General features: G+C 38.2%; 1 protein-coding gene across 1 annotated transcript in view; it reads left to right on the top strand.

Annotated features, from left to right (window-relative positions):
* The window catches only part of pitpnc1a (phosphatidylinositol transfer protein cytoplasmic 1a), a 298,049-nt gene that overhangs the window by 250,129 nt on the left and 28,825 nt on the right, over window positions 1–19,095 (top strand). Inside the window, exon 8 of the mRNA XM_059948289.1 lies at window positions 10,854–10,949. Coding sequence (XP_059804272.1) covers window positions 10,854–10,949 — 96 coding nt within the window. The remainder of the gene's footprint in view (window positions 1–10,853; window positions 10,950–19,095) is intronic.

Below are 19,095 nucleotides of genomic sequence, written 5' to 3' on the forward strand. Positions count from 1 at the left end.
TACTTAAAAATTAACTCCTTCATCTGTTGTCTCTGCTCTAACTGTAAATGTGCTAATTTTTCATCAATATTTTCCAGAATGGTTAAATTTGGTAACCTAACAGAAACAATGTTGGATTTAGAATGAAAGTCAGATGAATCATCTATCATGTTCCTAGTTAAATCAAACTCACTCTCACTAACCACAACAGTCACAGTATCAGATTGTTTCTCAAAATATGGTTTCAACATATTTATATGGCAAAGTTGTGTTGACCTTCTACGATCTGGAGTTTTTACCATGTAATCCACATCATTGATTTTAGACACAATTTCATAAGGACCATGAAATCTAGCTTGTAAAGGATTTGTCTGCACTGGGAAAAAAACCAACACCTTATCTCCAGGCTTAAACATCCTCATCCTAGCTTCTTTATCATACCAAGTCTTCATTTTCTCCTGAGCCAACTTTAAATTTTCCTTAGCTAAGCTACAAGCTTTATGTAACCTGTCCTTAAATTTCAGCATAGTCCAACAAATTAGTGTGTACTTCCTTACTAATCCACTGTTCTTTCAATAAAGCTAAAGGTCCTCTAACTCTATGCCCAAACACAAGTTCAAATGGACTAAAACCTAAAGATTCCTGTACCAATTCCCTTACTGCAAATAAAAGTAAGTTTATACCCTCATTCCAGTCACTTTCATTTTCCACACAAAATGTCCTAATCATATTCTTGAGGGTAGAATGAAACCTCTTCAAGGCACCCTGCGATTCTGGATGGTATGCAGACGAAGTGATTTGCTTAGCTCCCAATTTATAAACTATCTGTTGAAACAATCCAGACATAAAGTTACTGCCTTGATCAGTTTGTATCTCCTTAGGTAATCCAAAATAAGTAAAAAAATTTATAAGGGCCTTTGTCACAGTCTTAGCTTTTATATTCCTAAGTGGTACTGCCTCTGGAAACCTAGAAGAAGTACACATGATAGTCAACAAATACTGATAACCAGTTTTTGTCTTTGGTAATGGACCAACACAATCTACAATAACTTTAGAAAATGGTTCACCAAATGCTGGGATAGGTCGTAATGGAGCTACTGGTGTAACCTGATTTGGTTTACCCACAATTTGACAAGTATGGCACGTTTTACAAAACATTGCCACATCTTTTCTTAGACCAGGCCAGTAAAAATGTTTTATAATCTTGTCCACAGTTTTCCTTACCCCTTGATGTCCACCTAAAGGCACACTATGAGCTAAAGTCAAAATCTCATTTCGATAAACTTTCAGAACAACTACCTGGTAAACAACAGTCCAATCCTCACTTGCAGGAATTGTAGGTGATCTCCACTTCCTCATCAACACTCCTTTTTCCAAGTAATATCCTACTGGCACCTTATCAATTTCACTATCTAGTAAAACCTGCTCTCTTAATTTTATAATCTCAGAGTCTCTATTCTGCTCTGCTATCATCTCCTTCTGAGACAAAGATAAATCTTTATAGTCAGACTTACTCCCAGAATCTTGTTCAAACAACGAAGATAAGAAAGTCTCTGACACATCCTCAAAACTTGAATCCTGAGTTGAACAGTCCTGAATAACAACCTCATTCTGCGCATCAATCTTTTTAGCCATAGCTCTAGTCACAACACAGGAAGAATCTGTGTTAGGATTCAACTCTGGTTCCTCTGACTCCTTTGTCAAATGCACTTCAGGAAAAACTTGTCCACCTGCCAAGTCATTACCTAACAATAAAGAAATACCCTTCACAGGTAAGCTATGCTGTAATCCTACTTTAACAAATCCAGTAACTAACCCTGACTTTAAATTTACTTTATGTAAATGTACAGGCATAAAATCACTTCCAACACCTCTTATGTAATTTACCTCACCAGTATCAGACTCTTCATTAAACCAACACACTGTCTAACATCAGTGATTGAGAAGCACCAGTATCCCTAAGGATTTTTATTGGCACCAAAGTAGATCCTTCTTTCAAGGATACAAACCCTTCAGTTATAAAATGATCATATCCCTTTCTAACTTGGTCTGACTCTAACAAAGCCTCATTTGTGTTTAGCAAACCCTGTAACTTTACAGGTGCTTCAGTATGTTGCACACAAGCATCCGGAACTGCTTCCTTCTCTTTCTTTTTCAATTTGAAGCAGTTAGCTATTACATGGCCAGGCTTCTTACAATAGTTACAAATAAGACCAAACTGTTTTTCCTTCACAGGCTTTCCTTTCTCATCAACTTTCTCATTAACCTCTGATTTAATTTCAGATTTACCTGGAGTCTCCATGTTATTTTTCCTCTTAAAATTTCTGCCCTGAGGAAATTTATTCTTATGGATTAAAACATACTCATCAGCTAATCTAGCACAGTCCTGCAATTTATCAGTATCCTTCTCATTTAAGTAAGTCCTTACTTCAACAGGAATGCTTCTTTTAAATTCCTCCTTTAAAATCAGCTCTCTCAATGTATCATAGTCCCCATTTACATTTTTAGAAGAAACCCATCTCTCAAAACACATAGCTTTATCATAGGCAAATTCCACATAAGTTTTTTCCACAGACTTTTTCAAACTTCTGAATCTTTCCCTATATGCTTCTGGGACTAACTCATATGCGTTTAAGATATGCCTCTTTACAATATCATAATCAAGTGCTTGCGCAGCTGTTAAAGCTGTGTAAACTTGTTGTGCTTTCCCTTTAATTACACTCTGTAACAACACTGACCATTTATCTTTCGGCCACTCTGACATCCGAGCAATAGTTTCAAAATGTTGAAAATACCTTTCCACTTCTGTTTCACTAAATGGAGGGACCAATTTAATTTCTTGACTAGCAACAAACATTTTTTTAGAACCAGAAGACTGATTCCCAGACTTTAATTCCTCCATTGCATTTGCAAATTCTCTCTTCTTTTGTTCCACCTCCAATTTACACCTCTCCAAATCAGCTTTACTTTGTTCCAATTTCATTTGTTCGATTTGCAACTGCATCTCCAGATTACTTATTGGAAACGACTCTAAAATCGAATCATCAAAAACACCCAAGACCACATAGTGTGACGCGATTTTTCTCTGTATCACAGCCTTAGATGTAGTCTGCAAAATACCTTTAAGTTGCAATCTACTAGCTATCTCAAACACCTCAGTGTTTTTCACCTTTGCCAACAACTCCACAGCAGGCGAAGCCAGAAACTCATCAATATTCATTGCTGCCAAATACCACAAGCCAAACAAAAGAACCGAGTAATCCCCGTTTCCAAAACACCGATTCAAAAGTTAGCAAGCATTTAAACTCAAATGATTCAATCCCGGACGAGCCCCCATATTTAATGTTACGTATTCAGGCAACAATAAATATATGAGTTCGGCAAGGGTTTCTTATAACAAACAACACGTTTATTAAACACAGAAAACAAACCCCCCAAAAGTAAACAAACACTAACGTAACCGGAAACAGCTGCTGAGCAGCAGCCCAAAACAGTTCTTAAAGTGATATTGCAAAAACAGTTCTTTAAAGTCTTATTGCAAAAACAGTTCTTAAAAGTGGTATTGCCAAAAGTTCGATATGCTCACAGTTCATTTAAAAGGAGAGACTTTATAAGATGATTTAAATTCTCTTTCATGTCGCTTGGCTTCGATCCCCAACGTCGAACTTCCCACGAAGAATTTACGAAACGAAATGGCTTAAAGGCACTGACCTTTCCTTCCTCACTATCCTCAATCCTTTCTGGTAAACCCAGGGATTAACACGAAGATAGTCAACGAAATCCTTCCAAATAAGGATCAAACAAAGGTCACCCCCGTTTCACCGTAGAAAGCGATTCTCCTCGATCTTTAACTTCTGAACTTCCAATCTTCACTCTCCACTGTTTCGAACTAGCAGAATCGTAAAGAACCTGCTGGCAATGACCTTTTAAACTTTAGGCATTAAATATAAACTTCATCCTTCAAATAAATTGCGTCATCACTTAAAACACGCAGTGGCATGAAGTCAACTTGGCAAATCCAGCCACGAACTGCCCCTCCTCACAGGGTGGGGTCTACCTTTTATAACCTGAAAAAAAACCCATCACATGATCTCTACTGGCGGGAAAATGACGTCATTCCACCATCACAAGACCATTACCTCAAGTCCAGTATAGCTTCAACCCCAGTCACGTGACAAGGGCTCCACTGTCATGTGTCACGAGTACGTAACAATGTATCCAATAGATTCAGAATATCATTTTCTTTTGTGACATGATTGGCAAAAGAAATACTCTACTGAGTAACTGAATTTCAAACCTCAACCAGTTGTGTTGTTACCTGTCTCCAAGATGGGCAAGAAATTATTTTTAAATTTACTCTAGCAATAATGTTTTCCCACTATTGCCAACAATGGTGTTTATAATAAAATTAACTAATACCGCGTCATTGAAATTCTTAACATAACTCAAAAAAATTAATATCAAACATCTTAATTACTTATTTATCAAAAAGCACACTGCTGGTTTTTATGGAACTACTGTTTGACCTTACCTCTAAATCCTTCATCTTAAGCAGTTCCTGGAAATGAAGAATGATTTGTTGGTTCTGAGGTTGTTGATGAGGCCAGTGTGGGACTTACTCTGAGGAGAAGAGACAAGTTGTCTGGGAAGAGACGTCCTTCTTCACAGTTTAAGTTCCTCTTAAACCGCTTCCTCTGTCTGCCTTGGTTTTTTTTTTGCTGAGAAGAGAATATCTGTTCAGTGAGTCTGGGAACAAGCATGTGAATGATCTGGCCAGCTCATCAGAGCCTCGATGCAGGCAAGGGATGTTGACCTGGCAGAGGATACTTGATGTAGGTTTGTTTATCTGCCAGTGGATTTGGAAGACGTGCAGAGACAGTAATGGTAATGTGTCTGCAGTGTTTTATGAATCTGCAAAAGGTAGTCTATGTCTCAGATGCACACCACAGCATAGGATTCTTTGTTGTCTGGTAAACTGTGAACTTTGTACCAGGGCTGAAGTGTCGACCTTTACCTCTGATAGACAAAGGTTGTGTTGTTGCACCAAAATCGATGGTAAATTTCATTATCGGTGTGACCTTCAATGAAATGTTTGAGATGGTTCACGTATGTTTCCTATAGTGGGGAAGTCAAAGGCCAGACAACACAACCTCAGAATACAAGGACATCCCTTTGGAGTAGAAATAAGGAGGAATTTCTTTAGCCAGAATGTGGTGAATCTGTAGAATTCATTGCCATAGATGGCTATGGAGTCCAAGTCAGTGGGTATACAGTTTTTAAAGTGGATGCTGATTGGTTCTTAATTCATAACAGTCAAAGGTAAGGAGGAGAAGGAAAGAGCACGGGGTTGAGTGGGAAAGGAAGTCAGCCATGATGGAATGGTGGAACAGACTCAGTGGGCTGAATGGCCTAATTCTGCACCTGTGTTTTATAATTTTATAGTCGAAAAATTTTATTCCATAATCTCACAACAGACCTCTATTGTTTGGAGAGCTGTTTTGTACAGTGAGACAGATTTATACAGAATCTTTTGTTTTACAAATGTGAAGAGTGAGGCCCACTTTCTTGTTGTGCTTATTCCAGCTATACCTTATAGAATTAAATTGTTCCTTCTGAGAGCAAACACTGAAAGTCTTTCTGAGCAACACACTGGAGGAACTCAACGGGCCAGGCAGCATTTATGCAGGGGAATAAGCAGTTGACATTTTGGGCTGAGACCCTTCATCAGGGCTGGAAAGATAGGGGGCAGAAGCCAGAATAAGAAGGTGGAGGGAGGGGGAGGAACACAAACTGGCAGGTGAGACCAGGTGAGCAGCTTTTGACCTTAGCTTTTATCCAGGTAAAGACTTCCCTGAAGAGGTAATGCCCCATCTCTGATTTTAGTCCAGGTATTAATACAAGCTAGCATGCTGATGCTGAGGCTCCTTTACAGAAGGACGGATTGTACAATCTGGTGCTCTGTTGAAAAGGCAGAAATATAGAAGTACAAATCAACCTTGCCTATTTCAAAACAGTCCTGAACATCTGGATCAAAATACCACTGGCACACATCTGCATCACTGCATCTAACCATTTCTGTGGGAAACTGTGAGTGATGTGCAGAAGGTATTGTCAGGAGGAGTTCACAGTGCTACTGGCTAAAGTGGATAAATGAGAGGTTAGATAAAATACATTAATCAGATTGTATTCCTTCACAGTGGCTCTCAGGCTCCATCTAATGGTAACTTTAATATCTTTTCCTTTTTTGCATTTTTTTTAAATTTTATATATGTTGTAGAAATCTTGTAACAATTTGCGGTTAGTTCCTGCATGAGAAACAGGAAGTTTCAGTGCTATAATAATGAGTGCAATACAAAATGCTGAGGAACTTCCTGTCCCACTAAGTCTATTTACAATTGTCTTTATAAATGACATTCCTCCCTGACTGTCCATGCTCAAATATCTCACCATTGTACAGTAGCTATGTCAACAATACATCTTGAAAATGATAACTCTGATTATGTCACTGCTATTGGAAAGACAGGATTATAGAAGCATAAGTCAACCTGGCCTACTTTCAAACAGCCCTGGACATCAAGTGTAAAGTATGTGTTTAAATTTAACTTGCCCTCATGACTTTTGCCTTTCCTAGAATGGTCTTCAACAAAGTAACATGCATGCAGTTTATCATATTTCACTTCCTAACCATTTTTCTTTTGGCAACTCTAGTCAATGCTCCAAATGATTATTTAATTTTGCAGCTGTCACAGAATTCAGGCTCTGGGGGAATTTGTACTAATTAATAACTCACTACAATAATATATTGTACTTAAAAAAACTTTCCAGGATTAGATAAAGGTACAGATAAACAGCAAAAGAGTTCATTTTTACATTTAAATTAATTTATTTCTGGTGTTTCAGTTCAGGACATCTCTCAAATTTCAATTTTTAGTGATGACATGGATGTCCTTGTGCTTCTTGGTTAATTTAATACATTTGTTTCACAGTTTATTTTCAGCTGAAAAAGGATCTAGGGCTTTCCTTTCGTCGAGTGTATAAGGCAAATAAACTTTTTTCAGGCTTCCAGCTGGTACAGGTATTGATTATAACCGGAGAAGATGGCGGAGTTTGTCAGGAAAATGCTGGTTATAATCCATACTTGTACCTGGCTGGAGGCCCGAGAAGAGCTTGTTCATTATTTTCAGCTCCTTACAAGACTATGGTGTTGTCACTGCAAAAAATGTTGAATATATTTAATTAAAATTTACGCTTCCCTTTCCTTTCATCCACTACGTCTGAACTCTCCTGCCTTCTTGGCTTGTGTCTGTTCCTCTCCATCCTTCCTTCCTGATGCTTCCAGTCTTAGGTTGGAATCATCTCTCCAATCCCCCTTTTGTTCCTTGGGATATCGACATCACGGGTCATCAACCTTTACCTTTGAACCTGCCTTCCCATTTAATGCTTCCATCCTACAGCCTCACCATGAAAACATCCCCCACCTCTTTGTAACAGGCTCTGGGGGAGTTTGTACTGCCTCATTCAAGTATATTGTCTAAAAATTCAACCAGAGTTAAGAATCCATAGATTTCAGAGCAAGGTACAACACGCTGACGCTACACTGTATAATATATAAAGTGATGTGCTTCTGCCTTGTTATTTATTGCCAACCCTACAAAAATATTATAGCTGCCTGAAGTTCTGAAAAGTGCTGACTGGTAGAGAGTTCTTTCTATACAAGGATGCAAATGATTTGCTTCCAAACAAGATTACACTTCAACACATCTCAATCTCAATCACTTTTGGACCTAATCTGAAATTTCTCATTTTAAAATCTTTTTTTATTAATTATTATTGAAGATTAACAAAAAAAAGATACATTAAGTCAATATGTCATTATGTACAATAAGGAATTAAATTAGCAAATAACTGATAAACAAAGCTAAGCAATATATCAATAATAATAAGAGAAAATAAAGTGTTAAGAATATTTTTTGAAAGAAAAAGAAGGAAAAAAAAGAACCCTTACAAACTGGAAAAAAACCCATTGGGAGCACAACCCCGGAGCTATGCATCATACAAGCTTCCATAAAGAAAACATCAATCCACCAACTCAAATCCACTTAAATAAAAATCGGAAGGAAACCATATTAATTAACTCAAATCAGATGATAGTAGCGGGCTAATGAACCCCACTTTTTCTCAAAATCAAATCGATGATCAAAAGTTCGACTTCTGATTTTCTCCAAACTAAGACATAACATCACCTGAGAAAACTATTGTATCAAAGTAGGAGCAGAAGCATCTTTCCATTACAACAAAATAGCCCTTTTGCAGATTTTGAAGTTGGTTAATTATGGATTTTGAAGTTGGTTAACTCTTCTTTGATTTATGCCAATCACTCTTTAATTCAATTTAAAATTGTACATTGTTACTATTTGACAAAGGAGAGACTGTCTAAAATGTTTCCTGATGTTGATAGTCAGTGTGACAGATGTAAAACCAAGACAGCCACATTGACACGTATGTTTTGGTCATGTTCTGTACTGAAACATTTTTGGAAATCTATTTTCTCTACAATTTCTAAAGTTTTAAAAATTAATTTACAACCTAATAACTTGACAGTTTTATTTGGTATAATCCCTCAATAGATTGATGGTATTTCTCCATCAGACCAACATGTAATTGCATTTGTTACATTATTGGCCAGAAGGGCTAATCTGAAATTTCTGAATGTTTTCCATACTGCAGACTCAAATACTGACTCTCATCCTCAAAATGTTACAACTCAGTGAAATATTAAGTGTCTGAAGGAGATATTCATACCACAGTATGACAGTCCTATCAAGTATAAAGTTATTCCTTTAAATGTAATGACTTATGCCTTTCCTAGGCTGATCTTGAACAAAGTAACTAATGAATTTCATCGTTTTTCATTTCTTAACCATTTTTCTTCTGGCATCTCTGAGCAACACTCCAAATGATTATCTGAAAAGCACTTTATGGTTATCTGTTACCTGTTCTGTGAGAGAAAAAAATACAATCTGGCTACCCTTTATTAGAAATTAAATATCTGAATAATTAGAAAATTAAAGTTCATGCATGCCATTTTATAATCCATGCAAGTAGGAGTATTTGGGTTTCCTCCCACATCCCAAAGCTGAACAGGCTGGTGCATTAACTGGCCACTGTAAAGTGCCCCTGGTACGTATAAATAAGCGGTAGGATCTGGTGGGGTGAAAGAGGTGGGTGAGAGTCAAAGAGTCATACAGCTCAGAAATGGGCCCTTTGGTCCATGCCCACCCAGGCTTCTGCTAATCTCATCTACCCGCAGTCGGACCATATTCCTCCAAACTATTCTCATCCATGTACCTGTCCAAACTTCTCTGAAATGTTACAATTGAATCCACGTCCACCATTTCTGCTGGCAGCTCATTCCACACTCACACCACCTTCTGAGTGAGAAAAATTGCACTGATTCCCCTTAAACATTTCACCTTTCACCTGGAAATCTTGGAATAAGGGCTTCTGGCTCAGGGGTTTGTTATGTATGTGAGTGATATAGCCCACCCAAAATATTTGACTTAGTGGCCCTAGGGCCTCCATGCTGGGGATGTTGGTTCGGGAGAAGACACTGTCAGTAGTTCAATGCCCTTCCAGTGAACTTCAAGGGTTTTGCTACTTACCAGAGAAGGATGTGGTCTGAAGGATTTACATATGTTAGATTTCCAGCATCAGCCTAAAATTTGTTAAGCAATTCATCAGTGACAGAGCCAGCATCACAGATGCTCTGAAAGTCATAAGTGGTGCATAGACCTTGCATGCGCCCGTGGAAAGGATATGAGTAACATCTAACTGTGTGTGGCTGGTACCACAGCACAGGTCCGAAACTCTGCACGAATTGACACATCAGACGCAGGGAGGAACTGAAACAAAAATCATTCTTTTCCATTCGTGCAAAACATCTCCAATATCCCATTGTTTCATTTTTCACAGGAATTAGATTGTGTGACACCACAAAAAAGCCACAACTGTTTAGGCCACAATGGAGGATTGCATCTAATTCTGGTCTTTGTGCTGTGTGTAAAGGTTTCAGAGGTGGTTGGAAAGATTTGTTGCAACAACTCCAGGGATGAAGAATCCAAACTGCAATCTTAGACTGGAGAAGCAGCTGTTCTTCTCCTTGGAGCAAAGAAAACTGAGAAAAAAATTGCTTGGAGATTTACAGGATCATAAAAGATGGAAAGAAATAATTTCCACTAGCAGATGGTTCGAGAAGCAGATGACACAAATTCAAAGTAATGGGTAAAAAGTACAGAGAGATGTGAGTGAGTGGTTATGATGTGGAATTCTGTCTATAGGGAAAAAGAAACAGGACAACTGTGAGGGAGTTGAAGAGGCACTTGATGTTAAACAGTATGCAAGGTCAGAGGGAAGAGCAGTAGAGCAAGGCTGTACAGAAAATGAGCATGGATTTGATTGACAAATATCCTTGTTTGCCATTAAGAGCTTATAATGTCATGTGGTGAACTACATATACCTGTCTGGACACGCCCCCCGCTGACTGCTCCTGTGGCTCCTCCCACAGACCCTGGTATAAAGGCGATTGAGGCCTGAGCCTGGCCTCTCAGTCTCCAGGATGTAGTATGGTGGTCAACCACTGCTTGTTCTTTCTTCAAGTCAATAAAAGCCGATATCTCGACCATGTCTCGACCATGAGAGTTATTGATGTTGTATCATGTCCTCTATTAGTTCTTCTCCCCTGCAATCCCATGATTTAGTTCCTCCTCTTTCACTGACTTAGACGTATCTGTTACTCTCTGCACATCTGGTAACCATCTATCTTCTGTTGTGTTACTTTTCATAACTAAAAAATATTGCATACCTATGTGTTGCAGATCTTTGATTCAGAGGCAAAAGATGTTGAAAGAGATGTGTGTTTCATTGATATCGCTTACGATGAAATTCCTGAACGATACTACAAAGATTCTGAGGTAAGGGAACAAACATACCAGAACGATTGGGTCAAACTGAGCAACAGTGCAAACTAACAGTGGGAGATGCTTAAATTTGCATTTCTGCTCAGGAAACATGTAAATATTGTTCTTCTCCTTTACCAAGTTATGATTTTTTGCCATATTCAGCCTGATATTTGCATTAAATGGTAAGATTTTAATGGTAGCATGAAACTGGATAGAATTTTAATTTCCATGGAAATAGAATAAAAGTGAAGCAGTCAGGAAAAGGAACAGTTTTAAAAATGCATGATTGGGTTGGTGGAACTGGTTAGCTTTGATCTGGTTAAAGTAGATTTTCAAAATGTATCTTAGTTTGAGACCACTGATAGTCAATCCTTTTCCCTTGTGAGAAATATTTCACAGAATGGGGATGAAATAAAGAAGTTGTCATAAGTCTTGTAGATTTCAATCTACTTTGAAACTTACTGGGGATGGCACAGTAACGTAGAAGTCAGCATAATGCTGTAACACTGCCGGTGACCCAGATTCAATTATGCCACTGTCTGTGAGGAGTTTGTACATTCACTCCAAGACCATGTGGTTTTCCTCCGGATGCTCCAGTTTCCTCCCACATTACAAAGATCTACAGGTTAGTAAGTTAATTGGTCACATTGGTGTAATTGGGTGGTGCAGGATTGTTGGACTGGAAGGGCCTGTTAGCATGCTGTACTCTAAATAAAATAAAAATTAAACCATTAAAAATAATGATGTTTTTATGTTGCATACATCTTGCTAAATCTATCTTTTGTACACCCCCAGTTTTTCCAACCATAGAGTACCTGAACAGCTTTCTCTCACACATGTGTGAGTTGGATTAGATTTTGGTTATGTAGGTGGGTGCAGTCTTCTACAGCAGTAGCCTTGTACTATAGTCTGGATGGTGACATATTATATCACATGAACCAGCAGCTAGAGGCACATTCAGCTCCTCATGTCATTCAGTAACAATATGACTGATCACTTACTTTAGTGCCATGTTCCGATTTCCCTTGATTTCTTTAATGTCTAAAAATTTATTGGTCTCTGTTTTGAATACACCCAGCAAAAAGCCTTTACAGTCCTCTTGTATAGATAATTTCAAATATTCAAACCTCCAGGGTGAGTAATTTCTTTGCCCTTGCTTTGAGATTATAACCATAAGACATAGGAGCAGAATTAGGCCATCTGGCCCATCATGTCTGCTCCACCATTGCTGATCCTTTTTTTCTATGTCCTCCTCAACCCCAGTTCCCACCCTTCTCCCCGTAACCTTTGATACCATGTCCAATCAAGAATCTAATCAATCTCTGCCTTAACTGCACCCAATGACCTGGCCTCCACAGCTGCATGTGGCAACAAATTCACCACCTGGTACTGAACAGCCCAGGCTGGGGAAACAACATCTACTATCAAACCTTGTAAGAATTTTGTATATTTCTTATCCTTCTAATCTCAGAAGTGTATTAAACCAGTCTGCTTAATCTCTTATCATATGACATACTTGTTTAATTTCTCTACCATTTCCTTCATGCCCAGTGTAGCTTCTCCACTCTCAGTCTATCAGGGATCCATAATAACCTCAGCTAATTTTTTCTTTTTCTATATATATCAATAAAAACTTTTAGTTTATTTCTGTTTCTCAATGGACAATTCTTGGTTTCCCCTTATCAGTGGATTGGTCCCTCTTCCCATTTCTCCACCTTTCTTCTTTTCTTATCAACATTTTAACTCTTTTCCTTTGTTCTCATATTATGGTTAACTTCTGTTAATGCACAGGCAGCGAACTTTTCCTTTTTGCGTTGTAGAAATCTTTGTCAATAGCTTCGTATTAATTCTTCAAATATTTCTCTCTGCACATTTACAATCATTATTTTAATGTAGTTTCCCAATCTACCAGAGCCAGTTTATGCAGGTTTTGATTTACATTTAAGATGTGATTGCAAATTCAACCATATCTATTTCTATTTCTTATATAAAATTCAAACTGATTGTGATCACTTTTCACCAAAATCCCCTAAATGGCCAGATTATTAATTATTTCTGATTGCACAATATTAGATCTAAATTAGCTTTGATTGCTCAACATAAAGATCAAGAAAACTAACTTTTTATACACTCTATGAGCTTGTCTTCTTCATTATTAGTACTAATTTGCTTTGTTCAGTCTATAAGTAGATTAAAGCCCCCATGATGATTGTAATAACCATATCACCTATACCTTTAATTTCCTTATTAATAGTATGCCTTGGATTAACACTACTGTTTGGGAACCTACAGTACTGTTCAAAAGTCTTAGGCACTAGATTTTTATATGGTTTCAAATTATATCACCTCCATAGAGCCCTGCTATCAACATTATTGTGGCTGTCTGGAATTACCTGGAGACACAGAAACAAGCGAGTCAGTCAAAGTCTGCAGAACTGATGAGGGGCTAATGAACTGCATTTCCAGAGATGCCAGTAAAAAGGTGGTTTCACACAGATGAGGAATTTCTTTAGCCAGAGGGGAGCGCATTCATTGCCATAGATGGCTGTGGAGAGCAAATCACTGGGTATATTAAGCAGAGTTTGTTGAGTTCTTGATTAGTCAGGGCATCAAAGGTTACAGAGAGCTGGCAAGAGAATGGAGTTGAGAGGGATAATAACCAGCCATTATGGAAAAGTGGAATGGACTTGTTGAGCCAAATGGCCTAATTCTGCTCCCATGTATTACGGTCTAACACATGCCTGGCACTTCAAAGCACTCTACATTCACCTCTAGGGAGTTCAAGAGACTCTTCATCAGATACTGTATATGGTCTCATCTGTGAGGATTTAGCTCCAGCCAGTATCCTGTTCTATTAATTCCAAATTCCACTACCCTCCCATCAGTTGTTTATGAGAAAATGTTTGTCAATTACTATGAGACAACACAAGAATGCATCTATTAACCTTTAAAATTAGAATCCTCCACTAAACTAAAGAAACTATTAATAGCAGTGCTTCAGACTCTGGCTGAGAGGTGCCACAACAGCAACCTCTTGCTCAATGTCAGCAAGAGCAAGGAGCTGATTATTGACCTCAGGAAGAGAGAACCGGAAATCCATGAGCCAGTTATCAGAGGTGAAGAGGGTCTGCAACATTAAATTCTTCTGAATTATCATTATGAAGAAAGTATGGCAGTACATCTGCTTTCTTAGAAGTTTGCAAAGATTCAACATGTCATCTAAAACTTCTTTAGATGTGCGGCAGAGAGTATATCGACTGGTTGCATCACAGCCTGGTATGGAAATACCAATGCCCTTGACCAGAAAAGCCTCCAAAAAGTAGAGAATGAGTCCAGTCCATCATGGGTAAATCCCTCCCCACCATTGAGCACATCTATGTGGAACATTGTTGCAGGAAAGCAGTATCCATCATCAAGGTCGCTCACCATCAAGCACATGCTTTCTTCTCGCTGCTGCCATCAGGAAGAAGATACCACCAGGTTCAGGAATAGTTGTTACCCTTCACCCACCAGGCCCTTGAACCGGAGGGGATAACTTCATTTACCCCATAACTCAACTGTTCCCACAATCTATGGATTCACTTTCAAGGACTCTTCATCTCATATTCTTGATATTTAATGCTTTATTATTATTATTATTATTATTATTATTATTATTATTATCATTATTACTATTATCATTTTTTCTTGTTGTATTTGAATAGTTGGTTATCTTTTGCACATTGGTTGTTTATCCATCCTATTGGGGGCTGTCTTTCATTGTTTCTATTGTGGTTCTTGTATTTACTGTGAATGCCCACAAGAAAATGAATCTCAGAGCATATGGTGACACATATGTACTTTGATATTAAATTTCGTTTGAAGTTTGGACTTTGACTCTTATGTATAACATGAAGATTTATGTCTTGTAAATCTGTGGCATTTAAAATATCAGTGTGTCTGATGATGTTAGTAACAAGTCACAAACTGCACCCATCACCTTGCTGCATCCTCTGCATTATTTCACTGGGAGCCATGAATGCAAATGACAACCTGACAAGCTTACAAAAAGGAAGATGTCCCTTTGGTTCTGTATATTCTTTCATTTTTGCTGGAAATTAGAAAGAATGGTTCAGAATTAGAATAATGTTACTCCAAATTCCATTCACCTATTCAGCATTTTTGAGTCTGTTGCACTGATATAAACTGAATTATTTTCATATGTAATTTGAATTTGGAATCATAAAATATTAGAAGCACAAGTGTAGGTCATTCAATCCATCAGGTCTTTAATTTTATTAAGAGATACAGCACGGTAACAGGTCTTTGAGATGGTAACATGAGCCTGCGCCAAATAATTACACCCATGTAATCAATTAACCCACTAACCCGTATGCCTCTGGAATGTGGGAGCAAACCAGAGCACCCAAAGTTTATCATGAAACATACATCTTCACCTTTTGCCTTTTCTAAATCAGCTCTTTGGTCTGTTCTGTGAATCGAGAAGCCTACAAATCTGATCGACATATCTGGGAGTAAGCTCCATCTCATTCAAACGTAGAACACAACAATCTTTCATTTCCTTCCAATACAGCAATCTTGCCCACAGGTCATCAAGTTTGTTATCCAGTGAATGTGCATTTACTGACAAAATGCTGGGTAGAGGGGGTCTATTGAGTTTAATCTTTTATTTTTCATCAATGTGAATAGAAAGTTCATTTTAGGAATGGAACTATTTCAGATCAGCTTTCAAAAATGCAAAATAACCCACACAAACCAGTTCTGATCGAAGAATTTTAAAATATAATAAATTTCAATGCTTTCTTGAACTCAGACCCACTCCAATCAGTCACAATTAATATTAGCCACAGTTCTAATGCTGGACTTAAGTAGTTCTGACGTTGATTGGGTTTGACTCACATAAAATCTACTCAAAAACATTACGGATTTATCAGGCAGCAAATGAGCATATTCAATTAAACTGCATATTAACCTTTTGTCTTAATTAATCCATTAACTGAGACATTTGCCAAATCAGGACAAATTGATGTTTGTTTGTGAGATTTCATCAGTGTGTTACTGGATGGCGCAGTGACGTACCGCTTAGCAATTCCTCTCAGCTTCAGGAGACTTGGTTTCAATCTCGACCTCGGGTGCTGAGTGCATTACCATGTTCTCCCCGTGATTCTGTAGGTCCATCCCACATCCAAGTATGTGTTGGTAATAGGCTGCTCCAGTCAAATACAGATCTCATTGCTTGTGTGGCTCTGTGGAATATTGTGGGCATGCAGAGTTGACATCAGAATATGTGGTAACACTTGCAGGCTGCCCCAGCACATTCTTGGGTATGCAGGTTATTCATGCATTTTACTTTATATCCTGATGTACTTTACATGTGATAAATAAATCTGAATCTGAACCTGCCGCAAGCTTTCTCTGTGTGCAGATAAGTGTCAAAAGAACCAAAAAGGAATGGAAGGAGTTTAGGAGAATGAGGAGGTGGGCGTGGAGGGGGGGATCTCATTAAAACCAAGTGAAGATTGAAAGGCTTAAGTGGAATGGATGTGGAGCGGATGTCTCCAACTGTAGCAGATCACTGCTCTGCGGGCTGGCTTCATGGACACAGTGGGCTGAACTGCCGCCTTCTATGCCATTGTCATAAAAGGTGAAATTGGTGCAAATCTTGGATGCTTGTAGATCCACTTCAATCTCGTTGGATTTTTTTTTAAGGTATATTCTCATTTCCTTGCAATTACTCAGTTTAAGATGGTACCGGTGAAGCTCAGCAACTACTTACCAGCAGCAAACAAACAAAGAAAAAACTAATTACTTTATTAATCACACTTTTTCTGGTAAATAATCACTGTAATCAATAGCCTACAGCTTCCTTTCTCAAGCTGAGCTTCTGAACCGCCTGTACGACTAGGCAATATTGCAATATGAACTGAAGTCTCAAAGGTGCAAGACAGTTGCTGTGTGACTTGTATGGGCTGAATTGAGGCAGCTTAACTATTGCTCGCATGAGAATGAGAAATAAGCCAACATTTGGCCATTGCTAGAGCCAGCTTGAAGGGGTCGCAATGCGGCAGAACTTAGGCAAGGGGTTTAGAGGCAAGGCGGAGTCCAGACCCAAGAATGAGGAAAGATCCGAGGCTTGATTGATTTAAGTGCCAGGCCAAATTGGAAAGGTTGGGTATGGGCCAAATCAAAGAGGTGGGTCCGGGCTCAAGAGCATATCGAGCCAGCAGGGTTGAGGTCCAAGAACAAGGAATGAACTGAGCTTTGGATGATTTATGCACTGGACCGGACTGAAAAGGTTAGAGTGTCAAGACTGAAGGCAAGGGACGGGACGGTTCAGGTCACTGCTCCGTGAGGTTTACTTGACTCTTGCGCAGAACTGAGATTGTGGCCTACAACTAACAGGCTCCTGAATCTGCTGTAGACTCACTTCTGTGAACTTCGGTTCTGAATGTTATTTGCTACTTTTATCGTTTGCATGATTTGTTTTTTTTTCCTGCCCATTTGGTGTCTGATGGTCTTTTTATTAATAGGTTCTATTGGGTTTCTTTGTTTTGTGGCTGCCTGTAAGGAGATGAATCTCAAGGTTGTATAATGTGTATATACTTTGATAAATGTACTATAAATTTTGAATTTTGAAATTCATCCTTTGCCAATAACATTAATGACACTGGTATGTTGATGGAAATGAATTTGGAACATTAATGCAGTAGTACTTTGCAGTGTTTAGCACAACTGACTGGGGATAAATTTATGGGGAATTTTTCCTTCTATCTGAGTCTAATTTTTTAAAATGCTCCATTCGTTAAAAAAAGGAGCTACAGAAGCTGCTTTTACTGTGCTTGTTTTTCTTCCTGGTATCATTAATAGAATGTGTTGTCTATTAGTTATTTCCTCCCGCACAATACACTATTACTTGTAATTTATGTTTGTGCCCGAGTCCCGTCCAATTTCTCCTCGTTGGTCATTTATCCTTTCAGTATTATAAGTTAATATTGTAGCTTCACTCATTCCTGCCAATTCTTCACAGATGAAAACAAATTTAGGTAATATTGAAAAGTTTTACTTCTCTGGGTTGACTAATTTGAACCTCAGTCTTCCATGGTTCATCAGATTTTATTTTATTATATTAGATTTATTATTCACATGTACAGTAGTGCTAGAAAGTTTGTGAACCCTGTAGAATTTTCTCTGTTTCTATATAACTATGAGCTAAAATGTGATCAGATCTTAATGTAAGTCTTAAAACTAGATAGAGTGCCCATTTAAATAAATAACACAAAAAAATTGTTAGACTTGTTCACTTATTTATTGAGAAAACATGATCCAATATTACAAGTTGGAAAAAGTGTGTGAACCTTTGCTTTAACAGCAATAACTTCAACCAAATGTTTCCAGTAACTGTTAATCAGTCCTGCACATCAGCTTGGAGGAATTTTAGGCCATTCCTCCTTACAAAACTGCTTCAACTCTGGGATTTTAGTGGGTTTCCTTACATGAGCTGATTGCTTCAGATCCTTCCACAGCATTTCTATAGGTTACAGTCAGGGCTTTGACTCAGGCATTCCAAAATATGAATTTTCTTCTTTTTAAACCATCCCATTGTTGATTTACTCTTGTCTTTTGGATCATTGTCTTGTTGCATTTTCCATCTTCAATTAAGCTTCAGATGATGGACTGCTACCCAGATATTCTCCTGTAAAATGTTTTGGAACAATTTTGAATTCATTGTTCCCTCAACAATTGCAAACTGTTCGGGCCCTGAGGCAGCAAAGCAGCCCCAAGCATTGATGTTCTTTCCTCAGTGCTTCACAGTCAGGATGAGGTTTTAGTGATGGTGTGATATGCAGTGCCCGTTTTCCTCCAAAGAGTTCAAATCTAGTCTCATCCCTGCACAGAACATTGTCCCATAAATGTTGAAGGACACCCAGATGGTCTTTTTGCAAATTTGGGTCATGCAGCAATTGCTTTTTTTTTTGGAGAGCAGAAGTTTCCATGAACACTATTCTTGTTCAGTTCTTTTCTTAAAGTGGACACATTAACAGAGACTCTAGCAAATTCTAGAGATTTCTGCAGGTCTTTTACCTTTGGGTTCTTTTTCACCTCCTTTGGCATTGCATATCATGCTCTTGGTGTGATCTTTGCAGGATGTCCACTCTTA

This window comes from Hypanus sabinus, chromosome 23, assembly GCF_030144855.1.
Source record: "Hypanus sabinus isolate sHypSab1 chromosome 23, sHypSab1.hap1, whole genome shotgun sequence".
NCBI classification, from domain to species: domain Eukaryota; kingdom Metazoa; phylum Chordata; class Chondrichthyes; order Myliobatiformes; family Dasyatidae; genus Hypanus; species Hypanus sabinus.